The sequence below is a fragment of the Aulostomus chinensis genome, chromosome 6, assembly GCF_037954235.1.
Source record: "Aulostomus chinensis isolate RoL2024-O1b breed Wild chromosome 6, RoL_Achi_v1.0, whole genome shotgun sequence".
Taxonomy (NCBI): Eukaryota; Metazoa; Chordata; class Actinopteri; order Syngnathiformes; family Aulostomidae; genus Aulostomus; species Aulostomus chinensis.
Genome location: NC_141325.1, coordinates 19,289,713 through 19,309,625, shown reverse-complemented (window position 1 = coordinate 19,309,625; position 19,913 = coordinate 19,289,713). Strand labels below are relative to the sequence as shown.

At 41.7% G+C, this 19,913-nt stretch overlaps 1 protein-coding gene and 2 pseudogenes across 1 annotated transcript; 2 read left to right on the top strand and 1 right to left on the bottom strand.

The window, feature by feature from the left end:
* The first annotated feature begins 298 nt into the window (after positions 1 to 298).
* On the top strand, positions 299 to 3,606 carry LOC147260385 (intraflagellar transport protein 20 homolog pseudogene; annotated as a pseudogene).
* LOC147260384 (arrestin domain-containing protein 1-like) lies at positions 2,754 to 18,105 on the bottom strand. Its single transcript, XM_086205227.1, has 4 exons — positions 17,734 to 18,105; positions 7,382 to 7,492; positions 5,627 to 5,677; positions 2,754 to 2,857 (listed from the first exon to the last, which is right to left on the bottom strand). Exons 1-4 carry the CDS (start codon positions 17,849 to 17,851, stop codon positions 2,754 to 2,756), a joined length of 384 nt encoding a protein of 127 aa, XP_086061353.1. The 5' UTR covers positions 17,852 to 18,105.
* On the top strand, positions 17,982 to 19,613 carry LOC147260383 (intraflagellar transport protein 20 homolog pseudogene; annotated as a pseudogene).
* Positions 19,614 to 19,913: the final 300 nt, after the last annotated feature.

The following is a 19,913-nucleotide window of genomic DNA, read 5'->3' as shown; positions in this document are numbered from 1 at the left end:
GCATTTGCAAAATGTAATTGTAATTGTGTGCTTGTAGTTTGTTTCTCTCCTTGCATTTTATATCTCTGGCAGAGTATAGCCAGACTTTCGCAGGGTAACTATTGAGAGATCGCTGTGATGATTCTGATTGGCTGTCAAAATGACAGTCAGGATGGTGGATAGCGTTGATCCTCTGTGACATCATCAATGTGGCTGTCATCATCACTGACAGTGATCAGAAAGCTCTGATGTTCAGTGAGTTCACTCAACCTGACATGGTGCTATAAGAGGAGTGGTTCTGCTAATGGTCCAAGAGCAGAACGACAGTGATACAATGGCATTTCATAAACTGTTTGGACCCTTGCTGACTTCTCAACGTGTTCCCGTTTCACCTGCCATGGCAACAGGCACATCAGCAAAGGAATGGTTTTATATTGACAAGCTCAGACATCTGAGGATACTGGAGCCAGAAATCAGGCAAAAACCCTCAGAGCTCATGGTCAAGTGCAAAGAATTCCTTGACAAAATGAAGCAGTTTGAGCAGACAGAGGGAGGTCTGACTGAGCGGCTAGAAGAGCTGGGAAAAGAGGTGGAGAAAGAAAAGTTGAAGGCCATCGGAGCAAGAAACCTGCTGGAGTTGGTGGCAAACCAAAGGGAGACACAACGCCGGCAGCTTCAGGCTAAAATCTCAGAGAAGAGGATGCAGCTGAAGAGGCTAAGGATTGAGCAGGAAATCTTGTCTGAAGTGGAGGCTAAACAGATATCCTTCATTCACCACTTCACTCTGCAGAGGTGAAGATGTGACACAGACCGGCAGGAACATACGTCCATGAGCAGTTCCTCTCCTAAACTTGTCCTCCTCCTGGAGACCCGTCAAGTTGACCCCAGCCTGCTCCAGTTCCCCATGACCCTTACACAGGACAAGCAGTAGCCTGTAGACCAGGGGTCACCAATGGGAGGACTGCTGTCCGTGACCCAGAAGCCGCCCCATACAGACCAGGACCTCCAGCGAAAAGCGAAGGTTATGATTTAAAACTGTGCATTTGTTTTCAGTCAAGAAGACCTGAAGCACAGACGAATCCTGTTGGAAAAGCACCAAAAGCTTTGGTTCAAGCCAGGAGGAGGTACTTCCTCTACCGCTTCTCTCCTCGGTGGACCCACCCTGCTCAAGCCATGAGGAGGAGTCGGTACTCCCTCTACGCCCACTTACTGAGGAGGACCCACCCTGTTCAAGCCAGGAGGAGGAGCCTCTACTTCCTCCATGCCCACCTACCAAGGAGGACCCGCCCTGCCAAGCTTCACCCATAGCACCCTCCTCTCTGGGCACACTATCCCCCTCCTCCCCCCTCGTGGATTTTCCAACCGAACTGAAAGAACTGGAGAATGCTGGAGTGAGACTTCGCAGCACGCCTCTCCACCACTCCCGCCACAGGACCGTCTTTTCCCCCCAAAACCCCCCTTATCGTCAAAAATCCCCCAAACAGCACCGTGCCCCTCCTCCTCCACCACGACGAGGGATACTACAACAGCATCCTCTCCCTCAACCTGATAAGAGCACAGGACACACAGTGAGGAACGCCACGTTCTCAACAAGCTCTTGCTGATATGTTTTGGGTCCAGGCAAGGATAATCACAGTTTTATCTTTTCCCAGGATAGCCTGCAGCCCGATGTGGTAACGTCATCAATCCCAGTCTTGATAAGTAATAGACACACTAATCTGCCTAGAAACAGAAGGCACCCAACAAGAACTTATCAAATTTAGCCTCCATCCCTCGTCAGCCTATCATGAAAAATAGTACAGATAATTTCTCTAGCACACTACATTCAGCTCTTTTAAATGTCAGATCTTTAGCTGGAAAAACATTCTTTATCAACGATTTTATCATCAAGTACAATCTTAACTTAATGTTTTTAACTGAAACCTGGACAACAGTGCAACCGTTCTTATTGAGTCAAACCCCCCTAAGTTCAGTTTTATGAGTGAAACGAGGAAGCATAAAAAAGGAGGGGGAGTAGCTCTATTATTCAAGGACTCAATGCAATGTAAGCGGATGTATGATGGTAGTTTTGCCTCCTTCGAAAATGTGGCCCTTCAGTTGAAGTCTGCTATCAAAGCAATATTCCTGAACATCTACAGACCTCCTAAATACAGTGTGAACTTTTTTTAATGACTTTACTGAATTGCTGTCTATAATCTGTATTGACTTTGACTGTGTAGTGATTGTTGGTGATTTAACATTCATGTTGACAATCCCCAGGACAGAGGCACTAAAGAATTGTGCTGTCTCCTTGATAACCATGGTTTGACCCAACATGTCAGAGCCCACACGTAACAGAGGTCACACTCTAGACTTAATTATTTCCAAGGGCCTGAACATACCTACAGTTATGGTTACTGATGTTGCTATCTCTGATCACTCCTGTGTATTTTTTGAGAGTGCTATTTCTGTGCAAACTACTACTCAGACAGAGGTAATTACCAAGCGGCTTATCACTGACGACACTAGTGAAGTTTTTAATAAGAATTTTACTCCTCTGCCTGCTCTCTCACGGCTCTCAGTCAATGAGCTTGTAGAAGATTTTAGTTCTAGAATTAAAGCTGCAAGCAGCGTTGTTAGGGCCTGAGCCCCCGCGCGCCCGCGGCCGGGTCCCAAACGCCGGCCCCAATCCAACGGTGTGAGAACGAAATCGGTGCGACTTGTAGTTGAGGAGATAAAAGCCTGTTCGATCGAAGTGCGATGCTCAGTCTGAGTGCTGAGCTGAGAGCTGCCCTTCAAATAAACCCTCCCCCCTGCTCTCTACCAGCTTTGTCAGACTGGAGAGCAGAGGAGGACTGAGACAGTTTAACTGTTTCAAAGCCTAATAACTCCTCAGATCCTGGCCCAAAGTGTCATCAAATAGCACAGTCTTGTAGGGATTTTTGTCAGGAATCCAACGGTGTGTTTCTCTAAGCTATGGGAGTTGTAGTTTAGATGTGATCAGTGATTGTTTGAGACTATGTACCCGAGAGGAGATCTGCTCCCCATTGACTTCCATTATAAGTGACAAAAGTGTCCCAACTTTGAGGGCTTATAAAATGGGAACCGGGTGGTTTATATTGTAGCCTTTCTTAACTTTTGATCCTTAAAGTGTCTTGAGTCATGTGTTCAATTTTGGAAGCCATCGCGTGAACGGTCTAGGAGGACATAGATTTTGTTTGGGGAGTGTTATCAACCAAAATTGGACCTTTGTGTCCAAATTGTGCAAATCTGGTTAGAGTTAGAGCAGTGTGTGGGATTTTTCGGTCTCAACGAGACGGTGTCTCTAGGACGTTCCTACGGTGTGTTATGGTGTTTTTTGTGTCTCTAGGTGGCGCTATTGAGTTTTTCCAGATTTTTTTTTCAGAATATCACATTTTTTTGCCATCGCCGACGTGTCTACTAAAATTCGCAAAATTCGGAGCATGTTTAGGGGGTCAAATTAAGGATAGAAGTGACGTTATAAGAAAGAATAATAAAGAAAGAAACAATTCCTTGCGAAACAGATCTTCTCTTGCCCCCCCATTGAAACCAATGTTATACCTCACCCCCTCTACCGTCCCCTGACCTGCCTGTGAAATTTGGTGAGATTTGGAGTTTGTTAGGGCCTGAGCCAGAAGGTACTTCAGGCGAAGACCCTATTATGTTTCAAAGTCAGAGAGACACGAAGTCAGCGCTAAAAGCAGTAAAAACATACACTTAGGAGCATCACAGGCCTCTAAAAACATCATAGGGGGGTCCGGGGGGTCAGGGGGGGGTGAGGTCTCCCATTGAAACCAATGGTGGCAAAAATTTATCTGAAATTGTAATGTTTTTTTGGCTATTATTCTTTCTTTCTTCCGCTGCCACTTTAACGCTGAATTTGACCCCCTGAACATGCATGAAATTCGCTGAAATTTGGCATGCACGTCCAGTCCGGCGAAAAAATTTATATTTAAAAAAAATTCACAAAAACTCAATAAAAAACTAAACAAAAAACGTAACAAAAATGGAGCGCTTTAACTTCTTCCACGAATGTCCCACAGACATGGGACCAACACCATTGGACTCGTCTCATCAAGACGAAAAATTCATACGCTCTGACCCCTCACCTATCTACAACAGAATGTCCACAAATTGGACAAAACTGTCCAAAACAGGACAATTTTCACTGCCCGAACAAAATCTATCTCCTCCTAGGGCATTAATAGTATCGCTTCCAAACTTTCACTTATTACTCTCCCAACTGTGCTGATTAAAAGTTGAGAAAGGTTTTTATATGAATTGCTCGGTTTCCGTTTTATAAGCCGTCAAAGTCGAGGAGACACGTTTTATGTTAAAATGGAAGTCAATGGGAAGCCGTGTCCTCTCATGGTACATACTCTCAAACAAATGCTTCTCACGTCTACACTACAACTCACACAGCTTCACAAAACACACCAATGGATTTCTCAGAAAAAACCCTACAAAAATATGGTATTATATTGCACTTTTAAGTAACATATACAGAGTTATTTGATTTTCACACACTAAAAATGTCCTTTTTTCATCTGCTCTCCACTCTGGCACAGATGTCAGAGATTTGTTTACTGTTGTCATGGAAACCACAATTGGAGCTTCTCTGCCCTCATGTATATACTCTCAAACAAACATCTCTAGCTTCTAATCTAAAACACTCACACCTTCAAAAAACACACCATTGAATTCCTGACAAAAAACTCTACGAAAAGATGTCTTTACATTCAACTTTTGACCAATATACGCTGAGTTATGACCGTTTTGCACAGTAAAACTGCCAAAATCCTCCTCTGCTCTCCACTCTGACAGAGATGACAGAGAGCGAACAGAGAAGGGAGGGGCTCTTAAAGGGCCGGCTCTCAGCTCTGCACTCATACTGTGCATCACACTGAGGCTCGTATCTCCTAAACTACAAGGCCTAGGGATTTGCCGATTACACTGTTGGATTTGGGCCGGCGTTTGGCACCCAACCGCGGGCGCGTGGGGGCTCAGGCCCTAACAACGCTGCTTGCAGCTTTAATTTAGTGTGATTTTTTAGAGTTTTTAGTGTTTGAGTGTGCTTACAAACACCATAGGGTCTTCGCCTGAAGTACGTTCTGGCTCAGGCCCTAATAATGTAAAGAAAGACAGATAGAGATAGGCCAGAGAGGAACAGAGATAAAGAGAGAAAGAAAGGGGGAGAGAATGATGGACAGACAAGCACGTGAACAGGTTGGAAGTATTTGTATTTACTTCAAGAAATACTGGAAAATAACCTGACATTTTGAAATCAATCAAAGACAGCTGAAAAATAATGTAAGGGCCTAAAAGATGTCAGCATTAGATATAAGGGATAAGAAAGGATAAACATTTTATTCATCCCATAGTGGGGAAATTGGCACTGTTACAGCAGCAGAAAAAGTACAGAGCAATAAATAGCACTATCATAAACAACAATCAACTACAATTAATTAATTTCTTATATAATTTTGGAAAGGAGCTAGTATTTATTAAATTCTGGAAATGCTGCATTCTCACACAGCATTCTGGTACCATTGAGTTGCCTACATTAAGCGTTTGTGAAGCTCAACATCTACATAACAATTGCTTCGCTTTAAAGTGAGTATTCCTGCAGGTAAACAGTTTCTCCTACCTGGAATGAGAAACTTGAAGGGAAAAGTGTGTTGTCCTTGTTTCAGAGTTCCTGCACAGGACACATAGCACAGATCAGCATCAGTCAGTGTTAAGATTAATAATGGCTCTACAGCAGTAGTTCCCAAACTCGTGGGGGCATGTGAAAAATTAGCTGAGGGGGACACAGATGGGCAGGCTCCGATGGGTGCAGGGGGCAAAAATAACGCAATTAGTAAATCACAAAAGTAAAAGTTTTACAAATAATAATAATTAGATTACATCTAAACAAAACTCCTGGAGTGCTGTTCAATTTCTGAGCACTGACACTCCCTTCTCGCCCTCTGTACTTGCAACTTACCCTGCAGGACACATTAAACATCTGTACTTGAGACATGCGGTCACACTATTCCCACTTCATAACTAGATCAACTGTGCAATCTACACTTATTTTTTCAACATTAAAATCATAGACTAAGACTTAAAGAGGTAACTAAATGTGATTTAAAACAATCTACTGCTCAGGAAGTACTGCTACTTTCTCCATTAATTATTGGAATGGAGTCATTTGAAAAACAAGTGTGGATCATATTCACAACTGAGAAAAAATGTTAATTAACTTTAGTGGAGTTTTTTTTAATTATTTAAAAATGTTAAATCCATATAGATGACTTAACATAACAGCTCTATAAAGTTAGGTAGCCCGAAAATATTTACAGTTAACTGGGGGGGGCTTAATTGAAGCCAACAATGGGAGCAAACCTATGACTTTTTGTCAGAACTGTTACGCACTGCACCTGTAAAAATGTTAAATGAAAAAAAAATTATACAAAATTTGGACTGACAAACAACGTTGTTGCCTGATTGAGCAACCAATTGCACTACTTAAAATTGAATATAGTAAATTCTTTTATGTAGAAAAATTCATACAAAGCTATTGCAAATACATAAATTAAGCACCAGGCAACAAAAATGACAAAATGCACCAACAGCATATTCCTTTCAGTCAATTATTTGCAAGATTACTAAATTGTCATCTGGCATGAAAATTATGTTACAAAAAAACATCCGGTATCACAAACATTCAATCAGAAACCAAAAACATGCTGCAGCTGATTTGACATAAACTAAATTCAGAAAAAAGCATTTGAAGAGCTGTTGAATTGTCATCTTGGGGACGAATCTGACAAAAATCTACATCCTGATCATTATTTCAGCATCATTCCATGGAATTCACAGAGTTGCGTGCGGCTCCAAATTAGGTCATTGTGAATTCCATAGAATGATGCCGAAATAACAACCATGATATAGGCACAATGATTGTTGGACCTCTAACATATCTGAGATCTGTAGAGGGTAGCAAAATGGGTATTTCTGCTATTGTTGATGATACAAAGTGAAATAACTATTGTTGGCATCTACATGGAGGTAAAATCTGCTCTTCCAAACAAAAAACAAGTAACGTTGTGAGTAATCACAAAAGTACCATACACTACCTGACAAAGGCACTATTCCACAACAAACTCTGTAATCATACAACTATCTATATGACACTAGTTTGTCAATCACAAGTCATTAACATAGGACACATCTATACTTGCCATCTAACAGGATTTGAGAGGAGCTTAAGCCCCACACACAGTCACTGTTGACCCATGATCTGATGCAATTAATAGTGTGTAGTGTAATGTAGAGTTTGGTGATTTAGTTGTTTATCTGAATACAAACTTTTGGAAGGTTGAGTGGAATCTATAAGCGAGATCAAAGAGCATCTTACCTTTGTCAGTCACAGATAGAGTGCTGCTGAAATATTGTTCCTCCATGGTCCATGCCGTGTCATTGGCTTTGCTGGTGATACCACAGAAACCATTGCAGTTCACCTTGATAGCTGCAGAAAAAAAAAGCAGAGACACTGAATCAGCCATTTAAAAATTTAGTCGATGTCATTTAGAGCAGTGATTTTATAATGTCATGTTAAGGTGTTAGAGGAAATTCTTGTGTTTCAAACTACACTGAATAGAAGTTGCTAAACCAAATCAAAAATTTAAAAAAAGCCACTTGATGACAATGCACAGTCATTAAGTTTCATGGTGTTCAAGGACCTAATGAATCAACAAAAACTCATGACACTCTTTTTTGCAATCACGATTAGGCCTACACAATTAATCATATTTTCATCATCGCGATGTGAACATGCGCGATAAACACATTGCAAAAGCTCCTCTGGAATGCGATTAATTTTGTTTTTATATGCCATGCTTTCACACGCATGCTGACATTTGGCCAATCAGATGCAGCCCTGGCCACACGGTCCATGCATGCACACCGTTTAGCCAATCAGATGACACCCATAGTTAGGCAGACAAGTCAAGACAATGGCAGAGGTCAGAGAGCAGAGCAGTGAAGTTGCAGAGGAAACGCTTGTGGCTAAGAAAAATAGCACCTCTGCAATTTGGCAGTACTTTGGATACAAGAAAGAAGAGGTTTTGCTGACTCAGGTTCTGTGCAGGACCTGCAGTGCAGTAGAAGCAACATCTAGAGATAACACCACCAACCTCCATCATCACCTGCTGCACCACCAGAAGAGCTGCACGAACAATTTAAGGCCATTTATGCACGTACACACACAGACATGTGCGCGCACAAACACACGTGCACTGCCAATGATATTGATGGATTGATTTTTGGTTTTGAGCTCATCCTTCAAATTAAAATATTGATAAGTGTTACATATTATCCGTCCCATAAGCCATAATAATCCACGAATGACTTAATAGCCATTGTAACTTGCATGTAGTCTCTGAATTATTGTTAATTTTATCTATCTGCAATTAGTCTTTTTTTTATTTCAATAATATTACGATGTTTGTTTGTTTTTTCAGAAAATGCTCTTAAAGATGGCAGCTGCATTGCCCGTGCACTGAAACAGCACTGGTCAGAATCTCAAATGATCTTCTTATAGCTTCAGACAGAGGTCTCGTCTCTGTACTTGTACTTTTGGACCTCAGTGCTGCATTTGAGACCATCGACCACAGCATCCTGCTACAGAGACTAGACCATGATATTGGAATTAAAGGACCTGCCCTAAAATGGTTGAAGTCCTACTTATCTGACAGGTTTCAGTTTGTTCATGTTAATAATGACCATTCGGAGTATAGCAGAGTTACATATGGTGTACCACAGGGTGCAGTTTTAGGACCGATTCTCTTCATTCTTTACACGCTCCCATTAGGTGACTTAATCCGGAAGCACTCGATCAACTTCAAGCCAGTTTACTAATCTGCAAGACTGCCTGAAAAACATTAAATCCTGGATGTCTTCTAACTTCTTACGACTGAATTCAGATAAAACTGAGGTCATCGTGTTTGGACCTAAACACCTCAGGGACACGCTCTCGAATCGGATCACTACTCTAGATGGCATCACCCTGACTCCCGAGTACAACTATACTTGGAGTCATTTTTGACCAGGACCTTTCCTTCAGTTCCCACATAAAGCATGTGACTAGGACCGCCTTCTTCCATCTGCGCAGTATCGCTAAGATTAGGAATATCCTTTCCCAGAGTGATGCTGAGAAACTGGTGCATGCATTTATCACTTCTAGGCTGGACTACTGCAACTCTCTCCTGTCAGGATGTCCTAAATACTCTCTAAAGAGTCTCCAGCTGGTCCAGAACGCTGCAGCGAGGGCTTTGATGGGAGTTAAAAAGAGAGAACACATCTCTCCCACTTTAGCTTCTCTCCACTGGCTTCCTGAAGGATCGAGAATCGACTTCAAAATCCTTCTGCTGACTTATAAGGCTCTCAATGATAAAGCTCCATCCTATTTGAAAGAACTCATTAGTCCCTACTGTCCTACCAGAGCACTCCGCTCCCAGAATGCAGGTCTTTTAGTGATTCCCAGTATCAATAAAAACAGACTGGGAGGTAGAGCCTTTAGTTACCGGGCTCCTCTACTGTGGAACCAGCTCTCTCCATGGGTAAACTACGTTTAAGTCCAGGCTTAAGACCTTCCTCTATGACAGAGCCTTCAGTTAGGACTGGTTCAGGTAGCTCTGAACCATTGATAGCTATGCAGCTACAGGCTTAGACTGCTGGGGGACACATCAGGTTACATGGAGCCCTCTCTTCTCCTCTCCTCTCCCCCCCTCCCCTCCTCTCTCCTCCTGTCCTCCTTGCACATTTTGGAATTGTCATTACCATTACTTGTTGCACTTTGTAGTTTGGCCTTGGAGCACTGGTGGATCTGTGGAAACACAGAGACTGCGAGACACCATCTTTCTGCTCCAATTGTTGCCTGCATCACCCCCCCCCCTTTTTTTTATCCCCTGCTGTTACACCGGCCCACACTCCCCTTCCATGAACCAGTCTGCCATCCAGTCCCCCATCAAGCTGGCTTGCTCTCCCTGCCTCCCCTACCAGAAGCTTCCTTCTTCAACTGTTCTTAACATTTCTATGTTTCCCACATTTTATGTTGTAAACTGTTTTCTTCTCTGTCACAAAATCTACTGCACGTCTGTCCGTCCTGGGTGAGGGATCCCTCCTCTGTTGCTCACCCTGAGGTTTCTCAGATTTTTCCCTGATACAGAGATAGAAGATACAGAGTCCCTAATTGCTCTGTAGGGTTTACTTGGATTGTTTTAGGCAGTGGTCCCCAAACTACGGCCCGCCTCCACATTTGGCCCAGCCCCCTGGAAAATACCAGAGATGCATTTTGATTTTTTTTCCATGTGTATTTGTATTTGATAATAAAATTGATAACTAGCTATAAACTATTTTCATTATTAACTATTAAGGTGTGTTCACTAGGGCTGCAACGACTAGTCAACGTTGTCGACAAAAAAAAATCGATAGAGTAGAATAGAAATAGTAGACAATGAATTCCATTGTCGACTATTGTCGCCACACGCGTTTTTCCAGAGTGAGGCATCTCTCTTGATTATAATCTCTGCCGAGAGTTGCTCATGCGCAGTGGCGTCTCTGTCTCTAAGCGGTAATATACAGGAACGCGGCGTCAACATCAGGCACGCCTACTAAAACTTCGAAAGTTTGGTGGCATTTTAGCCTGGATACGGCGGATAAAAAGACTACTTGTAGAGGTTGCAAAGCAGACCGTGCGTATCATGGCGGTGATGCAGGAACATTTAAAGAAGCCCTCGGGCAGTTGAACGAAACAGAGTCTGACTCGCCTCCGAGATTCAAGTAACATTCAAGCCAATACGGTTTTTATGACATTCATTGTACATTTTATAAGCGTGTTTTCACTATAAAAGAGAGCTTGAGCGTTATGCCAGACTGTGCCTGACAAACGTATGTTAAATTAATGAATGTTCACTAAAAGATGTATTTTTCATTGTACGCATCTTTCTTGTTTATTATCGTTTGCCACATAATTAAATCAACTTCATGCTAAATTTAAGAAAAAATAACAATTATCCGATTAGTCGACTAATCGTTTCAATAGTCAGTGACTCGTCGACGATTAAAATAGTCGTTAGTTGCAGTCCTAATGTTCACACCAAACGCAATGCGAATTTTCACGTCACTTTATTCGTGCGAATTTGATCGCTGGATCAATGTGTTTATATTCGTGAATAAAGCGACGCGAAAATTCACATTGCCGTTTGGTGTGAACACAGTCAGTTGGTAACTATTTCAAACACGCATAGAATGTGACACTCTATTCCACCCTTCTGCAGTCTGTGCCCCTATCTGGCAACCCCCAGAAAAAAATCCTAGACCCGAACCCAGAGAGGGTTATTTGGTTGTGTGGCTTTCTGGAAAACAATACATTTTTACGTTTAGGCAACCCAATGATCGCCACACTTATTCTGTTACAAACTGACCCCCATCAGAGAAGGTGAAAGTTATGTGGCCCTCACAGAAAAATGTTTGGGGACCCCTGGTTTAAGGTGTAGTAACTTGATAAGCTGATGATGATGGTGTATCACTAGGGTGTTTTACACAGTTGTTACTCTGGGTACCAGTCCATTTTTGTATCATCCAACAAGAAACGATCAGTCTCAGATTATAGTTTATCAATGAGTTCTTTGCGGAGCTGTGGCTTGCATGCAAATATATAAAAATGGGTTAGAACACTTCTTGGAATTTTAAGAGGATTCTAATACATATCCAAAAATATTTGAGACTAATTATTCCAGCAAAGCAATGAAGGCACAGGTGGAGTATCAAACATGAACTGTTAGATTTATCCAAGCTTCAATTGGACGGCAAAGGTAGCAGGTAAAAAGTTGTGTAGGATGGACGATGGTGACCTACAAACAAATGAAGCCTACTGAACCGAGGGCTGACCACACTCTGTGGGGTCAGGCAGAGTTTGGGAGTGAGAGAGATTGAGGCCTGAATAGATGCAGCACTGGTCTTTGTTATTGCAACAGTGCAAAAACCTACTTAATTGGCTTCCGTTCTCAGCTGGATGGCTTCCATCAATGTACGATAGCTCTCCAGCAAACTGGTGGGAAGACGGCCTCCAAGCCTCCACCTCGACGACCGTGGCTCCCGCAGGGATTCGCTGGATGGAGAAGGGAAGTGTGTTGATTCACTACCGTCCAGTCTCAGGCTGCTGGCTGCCTCGACACGATGCAGGTACAAGGTGGCTTCTCTCCGCTGCTCAGGATGGAGATGCAAGGCTCATGGGAGGTCAACTAGTCTTGTGACCGTGAACCGCGATGAATGACGAATTACAAAAATAGGAAATATCAACACTGTAGGTGTGACACGGAACGATGCCTTCGCGAACTTAGATGAAAAAGAGGCACGTTCAACTCTGCGCACAAAACACTGCCACTCGTGGAATTATTGAAGGAGACATAAGGGTTTGTCTAAAGAACAAAGACCAAACCCATGAAGAAGATGGTCACAGAAGGAAGGAGGTGAAGTAGCCACTCTAAGAAAAAGCAAGAAGCGTGGAAAAAAGAAGAGGAGTGAAGAGAGCGAATGGCGGATGGTGTTGCAACTATTATAGTAAACTGGTCTGCCTTGGGGGAGTGACCTTTGACAATTGTGGGGCTGCTGGCCAATCAGCACACTTTGCCGTCCAATATTTCTCAGATATTACTGTATTAAACTGGTTAAACAGAGAGCAATCATGCATCACACAGATAGAGCTAGAGAATAAGATTGCTAAGAGTTAAGACAATAACAGTGAGAAGCAAGGAACATAACTACAGAGTGAAATATTTTTTTTGTTCCAAGTATTTTTATTGTTTTCTTTAGGTTATACAAAACAGAAATTTACATACAATTTGACATATTTTAGGAAAATCCCACCCAATCCCGAACTATCCACTGCACCATTAGAGCTTTACAGTATGATATAATACAGCATAATTTACGTATGATAAATTATTTATAAACATAAAACCACAAATAAGGTATAAAAGGAAGAGAGAAAAAGGAATAAAGGAGTTCAAAGGCAAAAAATACATAGCAAATGAATACATTTACTAATAAAATAAGTAAACAAAAAATAAATAAATGGAAAAAAAGGTAAGATAATAAATAACATTATTTATTAACATTCAAGAAAAGCAAAGAACAAATTGTTAGGGGGTAGCAGAGTTTATATTTATATATCTGTGGCGTCTATCTTCTCTATATGATCCAGAACTGGTTGCCAGGTGATATAGAAGTCAGAGACACAGCCTCTTGTAGTGTAACGGATTTTTTCTAAAGTCAAATGATGAAGAAGATCCCTGATCCAGAGTCTAAAGGTTGGTGGCAGTTTGTCTTTCCATTTAAGAAGTATAAGTCTCCTTGCCAGCAGTGTGGCAAAAGCTATCATATTTTGGCTACTTTTGTTAAGGCGCAAGTCTTGGGGTATAGTGCCAAATATGGCTATTATGGCCAGAGGTTCGATAGATATTTCCAAAATATCCGAAAATAATTTAAATATAGCTTGCCAAATATCTATTAGTTTTGGACAGAGCCAAAACATATGTGATATGGTTGCTGGTGTTATTCCACAGCGGTCACAGTTAGGGTCAATATTTGGCGTAAATTTGGCCAGTCTTGTTTTGGACCAATGCAATCTATGTACAATTTTAAATTGTGTTACTTTATGTCTTAAACATATTGAGGATGAGTGTATTTTGTCTAATACAGCTTCCCACATGTCCTCTGTAAGTTCTGTGCCTAGTTCTTCTTCCCATTGTCTTTTTAAATGTGACAGAGGTTCTGAATTATAAGAATTGAATAGGGTGTATATTCTGCCAATAATCTTTTTAGCGGAGGAATGAAGTTCTAGAACGGAGTTCAGGAGAGAGGTGGGTGGTAATGATGGGAAGTGAGCTGAGTGTGAGGAAACAAAGCTGCGAAGCTGCAAGTACCTGAAGAATTGAGAGTTAGGTAGATTAAACTTTAATTTCAGCTGTTCAAATGAAGCAAAATGACCATCAACATATAAATCTTTAAGTAAAACTAATCCATTCTTAGTGGAAATATTGAAAGAACCATCAATCAGAGAGGGTGTAAACATAACATTTTTTGCAATAGGGGCATGAATTGGTAAGTTATTGAGTGAGAAGGTCCATCTGAACTGTGCCCAAATCTTTAATGATTGTTTAATCACTGGGTTCATAGGAAATTTGGATACAGGACAGGGCAATGGAAGATTGGAACATAGTAAAGATCTTAAAGATATGGGTCCACATGCAAGGTCCTCCAGTTGTAGCCATTTTGGGCCACAATCTCTTGGGTTAAACCAATACAACATAACCCGTATATTAGCTGCCCAATAATAATGTTGAAAGTTAGGCAAGGATAGTCCTCCATGCTCAAGAGTGAAATATTTTTAACATGTCCATACACATAAGTGTGTGTGTGTGTGTGTGTGTGTGTGTGTGTGTGTGTGTGTGTGTGTGTGTGTGTGTGTGTGATTGAAGTCAAACGAGGAGACTTCAGTTACAAGGCAGCATTACTTTATACACAGAGTCCAGGTTTCTTCCATGGACGCTGATAAATTCCTACTCTTGTACTTCATTTAGCAGTGATACAGAACCCTTCAATCACATGAAAATTCTTATTGACTTAAGACATGTACATCCCAAGAAAGAGGGTGAATCCTCACATGATCAAACAATGCATCCTCAGTTCATAATATCAGGTCTCTTCCGCAAGGCAAATGTTTATTACACCCTGCGGGGGTCGAGGTCGCAGAGAGGTAAGAGACCCCCCATTTGGCTAGCACTCCTGACTAGAGTTACAACTTCCTTGGTCAGGGTGAACAGGAGATGACTGGACATCTTGATAAAGAGGGAAGTAGATGATCTTGGTTCTTAAGGGTTAATTATCATTATTCCAAAAAAAAAAAAAAAAAAAGGTCAAGAGGAAGTTGTTCTGCTCTTCTTTCCAGATTAAGTGTTCTGAGGGGGGTTCCTCCAGTAAGGAGTGTGAGGAAGGAAAAGGGGGCTAGTCCACTACAAAGGGTAGGGGGGAGATGCTGGGTCTGACAGTTCCTGTGAGCTGATCTAGGAACCTTCCCTTTCTTTTGGCCAGAGCCATTCATGTTAGTTGGTGGTAGTTTCTGTTGGGGATTTGTGGTTGTGTTGTGTTTGGTTTACTTCTGTTCAATAAATTCACTTTTGGTTAAACACTACTGGTCCCACACAGTTTATGTTCAGCCCTTTTTCCCGAGCCACTTAAAGGTAACGACTGAGAATGATCACCATTGACGTACACTACTTGCATGGTTGCTCATGCCTCATGTGATTCAGTATGCTGGTATCAACAATGAACAGAGTGATAAACTTGCACAAAAAAGGATTTCAAATCCACAAGACATTGACTGTCCACATGGATTTATTATGTGAAGACTCAAAGATCACTGACATCTCAGGGTGGATTATAGAAACTTCTGTCAAGTGATTATGGAATCATACAACTGCTTGTTGAGCACACCACCAGAGATCAACTGTCCACACTTGTGACAGTCTGACTCCTACCAACAACAAATTGTTTCCCAAAACCTGAAACCTTATTCAATAGCCCTCAAACAGTTCTTTCACAACTTCATGTCAGAGGGGAACCACAATCATTTTAAAAATAAGCTAATTATTTGTCTATCAAGGCCCCGCCCAATGACTCAAGCTGTAGCATGGCAAGTTTGTCTGACAAGCTTTAACTGAACAGGAATACCATCAGATCGGATCCCAGAAACGATCTGACAGAAACTCCCTGACAAACACAAGCTGTTATCAACAGCCTGATGAGGCAGCAGCTTGTGCTCTTGCTCACCCAATCACAAGTGGACAGATGTCCTTACAGAGCTGGGCATCATTTTCTTTGAAACATGACTATAAGGCCTTGTTGGAGGTCATATTACCTCAATAAAATCTCAGCACCTGCATCTGCTGCATGACTCACAAGATCTGGAGCCATTTTCCCAGTTGCATCTCTCCTGTGTCCTGATCCACAAAATGCTTGCTGAATCTTGAGAAAAGAACAAGCACAGCTATGACTACTGGGTCTGTATAATAAAATTGTGTGCAGGAAAGGTGACAACAATGGAGTATGGACAGAGGTTTCTCTGAGTGAATAATGGCAGAAATCGTGAGAGAGCAAAAAAGCAGCTCTGTCCTGCACCTAGTGCTTAACATTTTGTATGTATGTAATGCTGTTTTTGTAATTTCTCATCAAAATTTAGTTTTTTGTAAATCCCAAAGTTTACTGTGTTTTTGTTTATAAATGAGGCCATTGTTCTTTCAAACTCCTGAACCACAGATGGTCTTTTAGTAAGTGGAGGGCAGGAACTAATCTTTAAGTCCAAAAGATGCAAATATAATGTATTGACTCCATATTGGCCGAGGATGCAAAAAAGTACATAGTACAAGCACAGTTGGTGCCAGCTGATCAAGAGCAAACACCGAGAAGCCCAAGGCTGTATTTCACCAAAGAACAAACCCTAGTCCAGGGTTAATTATAAGAATACAAATTCTTCCAATACAGGCTGGAGGAGTAACAGCCAAAACCAGAATTCATTGTTTTCTCCAGAGTAATTGAGCATCTGGAAAACAGCGGCTGAGTATCTTATATTAAATTACTATATTTTTAATTATATTACCCTATATTAGAATTTATTTTCCATTTTACCTCATCTTTATCCTTACCTTTATCTTATGACACGTAGTTTTAACAGGTTTCTTTGGTGTATATTGATTTCTTGTAACATCTAACCTGAAAAATTTTACCTTGCTGTGAATTACCTTGAGATTTTGTTGCACTGGGAAGTGTGCTTATAGACTAAATAATACACAATATAATTAAAGACTGACAGTCTCCTCAATAGAAAGCTGAGATGAGATTAACATTACTCTGTTAAGCATCTGCTATATGTCCACGACACTGAAGTCAGCTTCCGATTCGGCACTTAAGGGAAAAGTTAAGGGGAAATTAATGTAATGTGTACGGCAACTGTTTATGCACTGACTGTTTTTTTTGGACACTTTGGACGGAGGAATATCCACCTTGGCATTTTCACAAATAGAATAAAAGTTTCACAAATACATTTGTGAGTGTCAGGCAAAGTTAATATCTTACCCAAAAGGTCTAAAATGATTTCACATCAAAAAGTGTCAAAACAACAACAACAGACAATAAGTGCATGAACAGCTGCCATACACGTTACATTAATTTCCCCTCAACTTTCCCTTAAGTGACGAATCGGAAGCTAACTTCAGCGTCGTTATATGTTCCAGTTATTACACTGCAAATATTCAGATGAAATATTTAACAATTTCAATCAATTACATGATTTTTTTTATAACATTTACCAATGTCAATGTTACAGGTCATCAGCAAAATTAAAAATCGTATTCAGACACTTTAACATCTTTTCCTGGTGCTCACCAGACCTATTAATGAGGACCCGATTACGTATGGTTTTTTTTGTTTTTTATCTCATTTATCAGATTGCACATTTTAATTGTATTGTATTTTTTCAACAATTCTGGAAAAAAATGTCTTTCTTGCCTTATTTTTGAATACTTTTAATACATAAACTCCGTCAAGCCCAGTGGGCGCTTCACCCCATTCCACACTGAGCATCAACGACAATCAAGATGGCTTCTCAACTTGCTCATTTCCGTGATGAAGTGGCTGAGGGGCTCTTACCTTTGCAGAGCAGTGGTTGGCCCACCGTCACGCGTACACTGCCACAGATCGACTCACCGGGACTGTAGACCACTTTATTGTGGTCAAAGGTGATATCAAACTCCTGAATTTTCCCCATAGTACTGCCGATCAAGCGCGAACACGACCAAGATCCTCACCTTGGCTGTCTCATCACTGACAGTGATCAGAAAGCTCTGATGTTCAGTGAGTTCACTCAACCCGACATGGTGCTATAAGAGGAGTGGTTCTGCTAATGGTCCAAGAGCAGAACGACAGTGATACAATGGCATTTCATAAACTGTTTGGACCCTTGCTGACTTCTCAACGTGTTCCCGTTTCACCTGCCATGGCAACAGGCACATCAGCAAAGGAATGGTTTTATATTGACAAGCTCAGACATCTAAGGATACTGGAGCCAGAAATCAGGCAAAAACCCTCAGAGCTCATGGTCAAGTGCAAAGAATTCCTTGACAAAATGAAGCAGTTTGAGCAGACAGAGGGAGGTCTGACTGAGCGGCTAGAAGAGCTGGGAAAAGAGGTGGAGAAAGAAAAGTTGAAGGCCATCGGAGCAAGAAACCTGCTGGAGCTGGTGGCAAACCAAAGGGAGACACAACGCCGGCAGCTTCAGGCTAAAATCTCAGAGAAGAGGATGCAGCTGAAGAGGCTAAGGATTGAGCAGGAAATCTTGTCTGAAGTGGAGGCTAAACAGAAATCCTTCATTCACCACTTCACTCTGCAGAGGTGAAGATGTGACACAGACCGGCAGGAACATACGTCCATGAGCAGTTCCTCTCCTAAACTTGTCCTCCTCCTGGAGACCCGTCAAGTTGACCCCAGCCTGCTCCAGTTCCCCATGACCCTTACACAGGACAAGCAGTAGCCTGTAGACCAGGGGTCACCAATGGGAGGACTGCTGTCCGTGACCCAGAAGCCACCCCATACAGACCAGGACCTCTTGCGAAAAGCGAAGGTGTTGCTTTTGCTTGGTTGGAATGAAAACCTGCAGCCACATCGGCCCTTACTGGACTAGTTTGGACACCCCTGGTGTTAAAAACTGATTAAATTAAAATTAAAATTAAAAATCGTATTCAGACACTTAACATCTTTTCCTGGTGCTCACCAGACCTATTAATGAGGACCCGATTACGTATGTTTTTTTTTGTTTTTTTATCTCATTTGTCAGATTGCGCATTTTAATTGTATTGTATTTTTTCAACAATTCTGGAAAAAATGTCTTTCTTGCCTTATTTTTGAATACTTTTAATACATAAACTCCGTCAAGCCGAGTGGGCGCTTCAACCCATTCCACACTGAGCATCAACGACAATCAAGATGGCTTCTCAACTTGCTCATTTCCGTGATGAAGTGGCTGAGGGGCTCTTACCTTTGCAGAGCAGTGGTTGGCCCACCGTCACGCGTACGCTGCCACAGATCGACTCACCGGGACTGTAGACCACTTTATTGTGGTCAAAGGTGATATCAAACTCCTGAATTTTCCCCATAGTACTGCCGATCAAGCGCAAACACGACCAAGATCCTCACCTTAACGCCGAACACCTGTGAGCAAAAAGAACAACACGCCCATATCTCTTGTTCCCACCTATTCGTTGACGTCACAGCCTTGTCCGGAATGAGGACGGAAAACCCGTTTGTGATGCAGTCCAGAACCTGTCAATCAGCTTCTCACGCCTGGTTCAGGGGTTGGTGCAAAGATGTCATAAACTCCATAATCTCCTTCTGTTTAACCTCTTCCTCTAATATTACCACAAGAAGCGCCCTCCATAAATTATGGCGCATCTCTGGTATTTATTTATGTCTGCCCATTCATCTATGAAAAAAAGTTATTCTGAATTTCCCATGACAGAATAGATTCAACTTTTTCCGATCCATTTTCCCCTCAAAATGGCACTTTCTTTCTTTGAGCAGTTTTTTCCTTTAAATTTAAATAAAAAAACAGTTTTACCATCAACTGTCAAATATTGTGAAGACATCTGTATCTAAAGCAGAAGCTGGCTTCCCCTGAGGGGACTACAGCCCAGTAAGTGGAGGGGAAAGAAAAATTACCCTATTTCATAATAAGTTCTCAATGGTCATCTTAAAAACTACAGTCGTGTGTGTGTGTGTGTGTGTGTGTGTGTGCGGGGGGGGGGGGGTAATTGAGTCTACTTTCCAAGAATTAG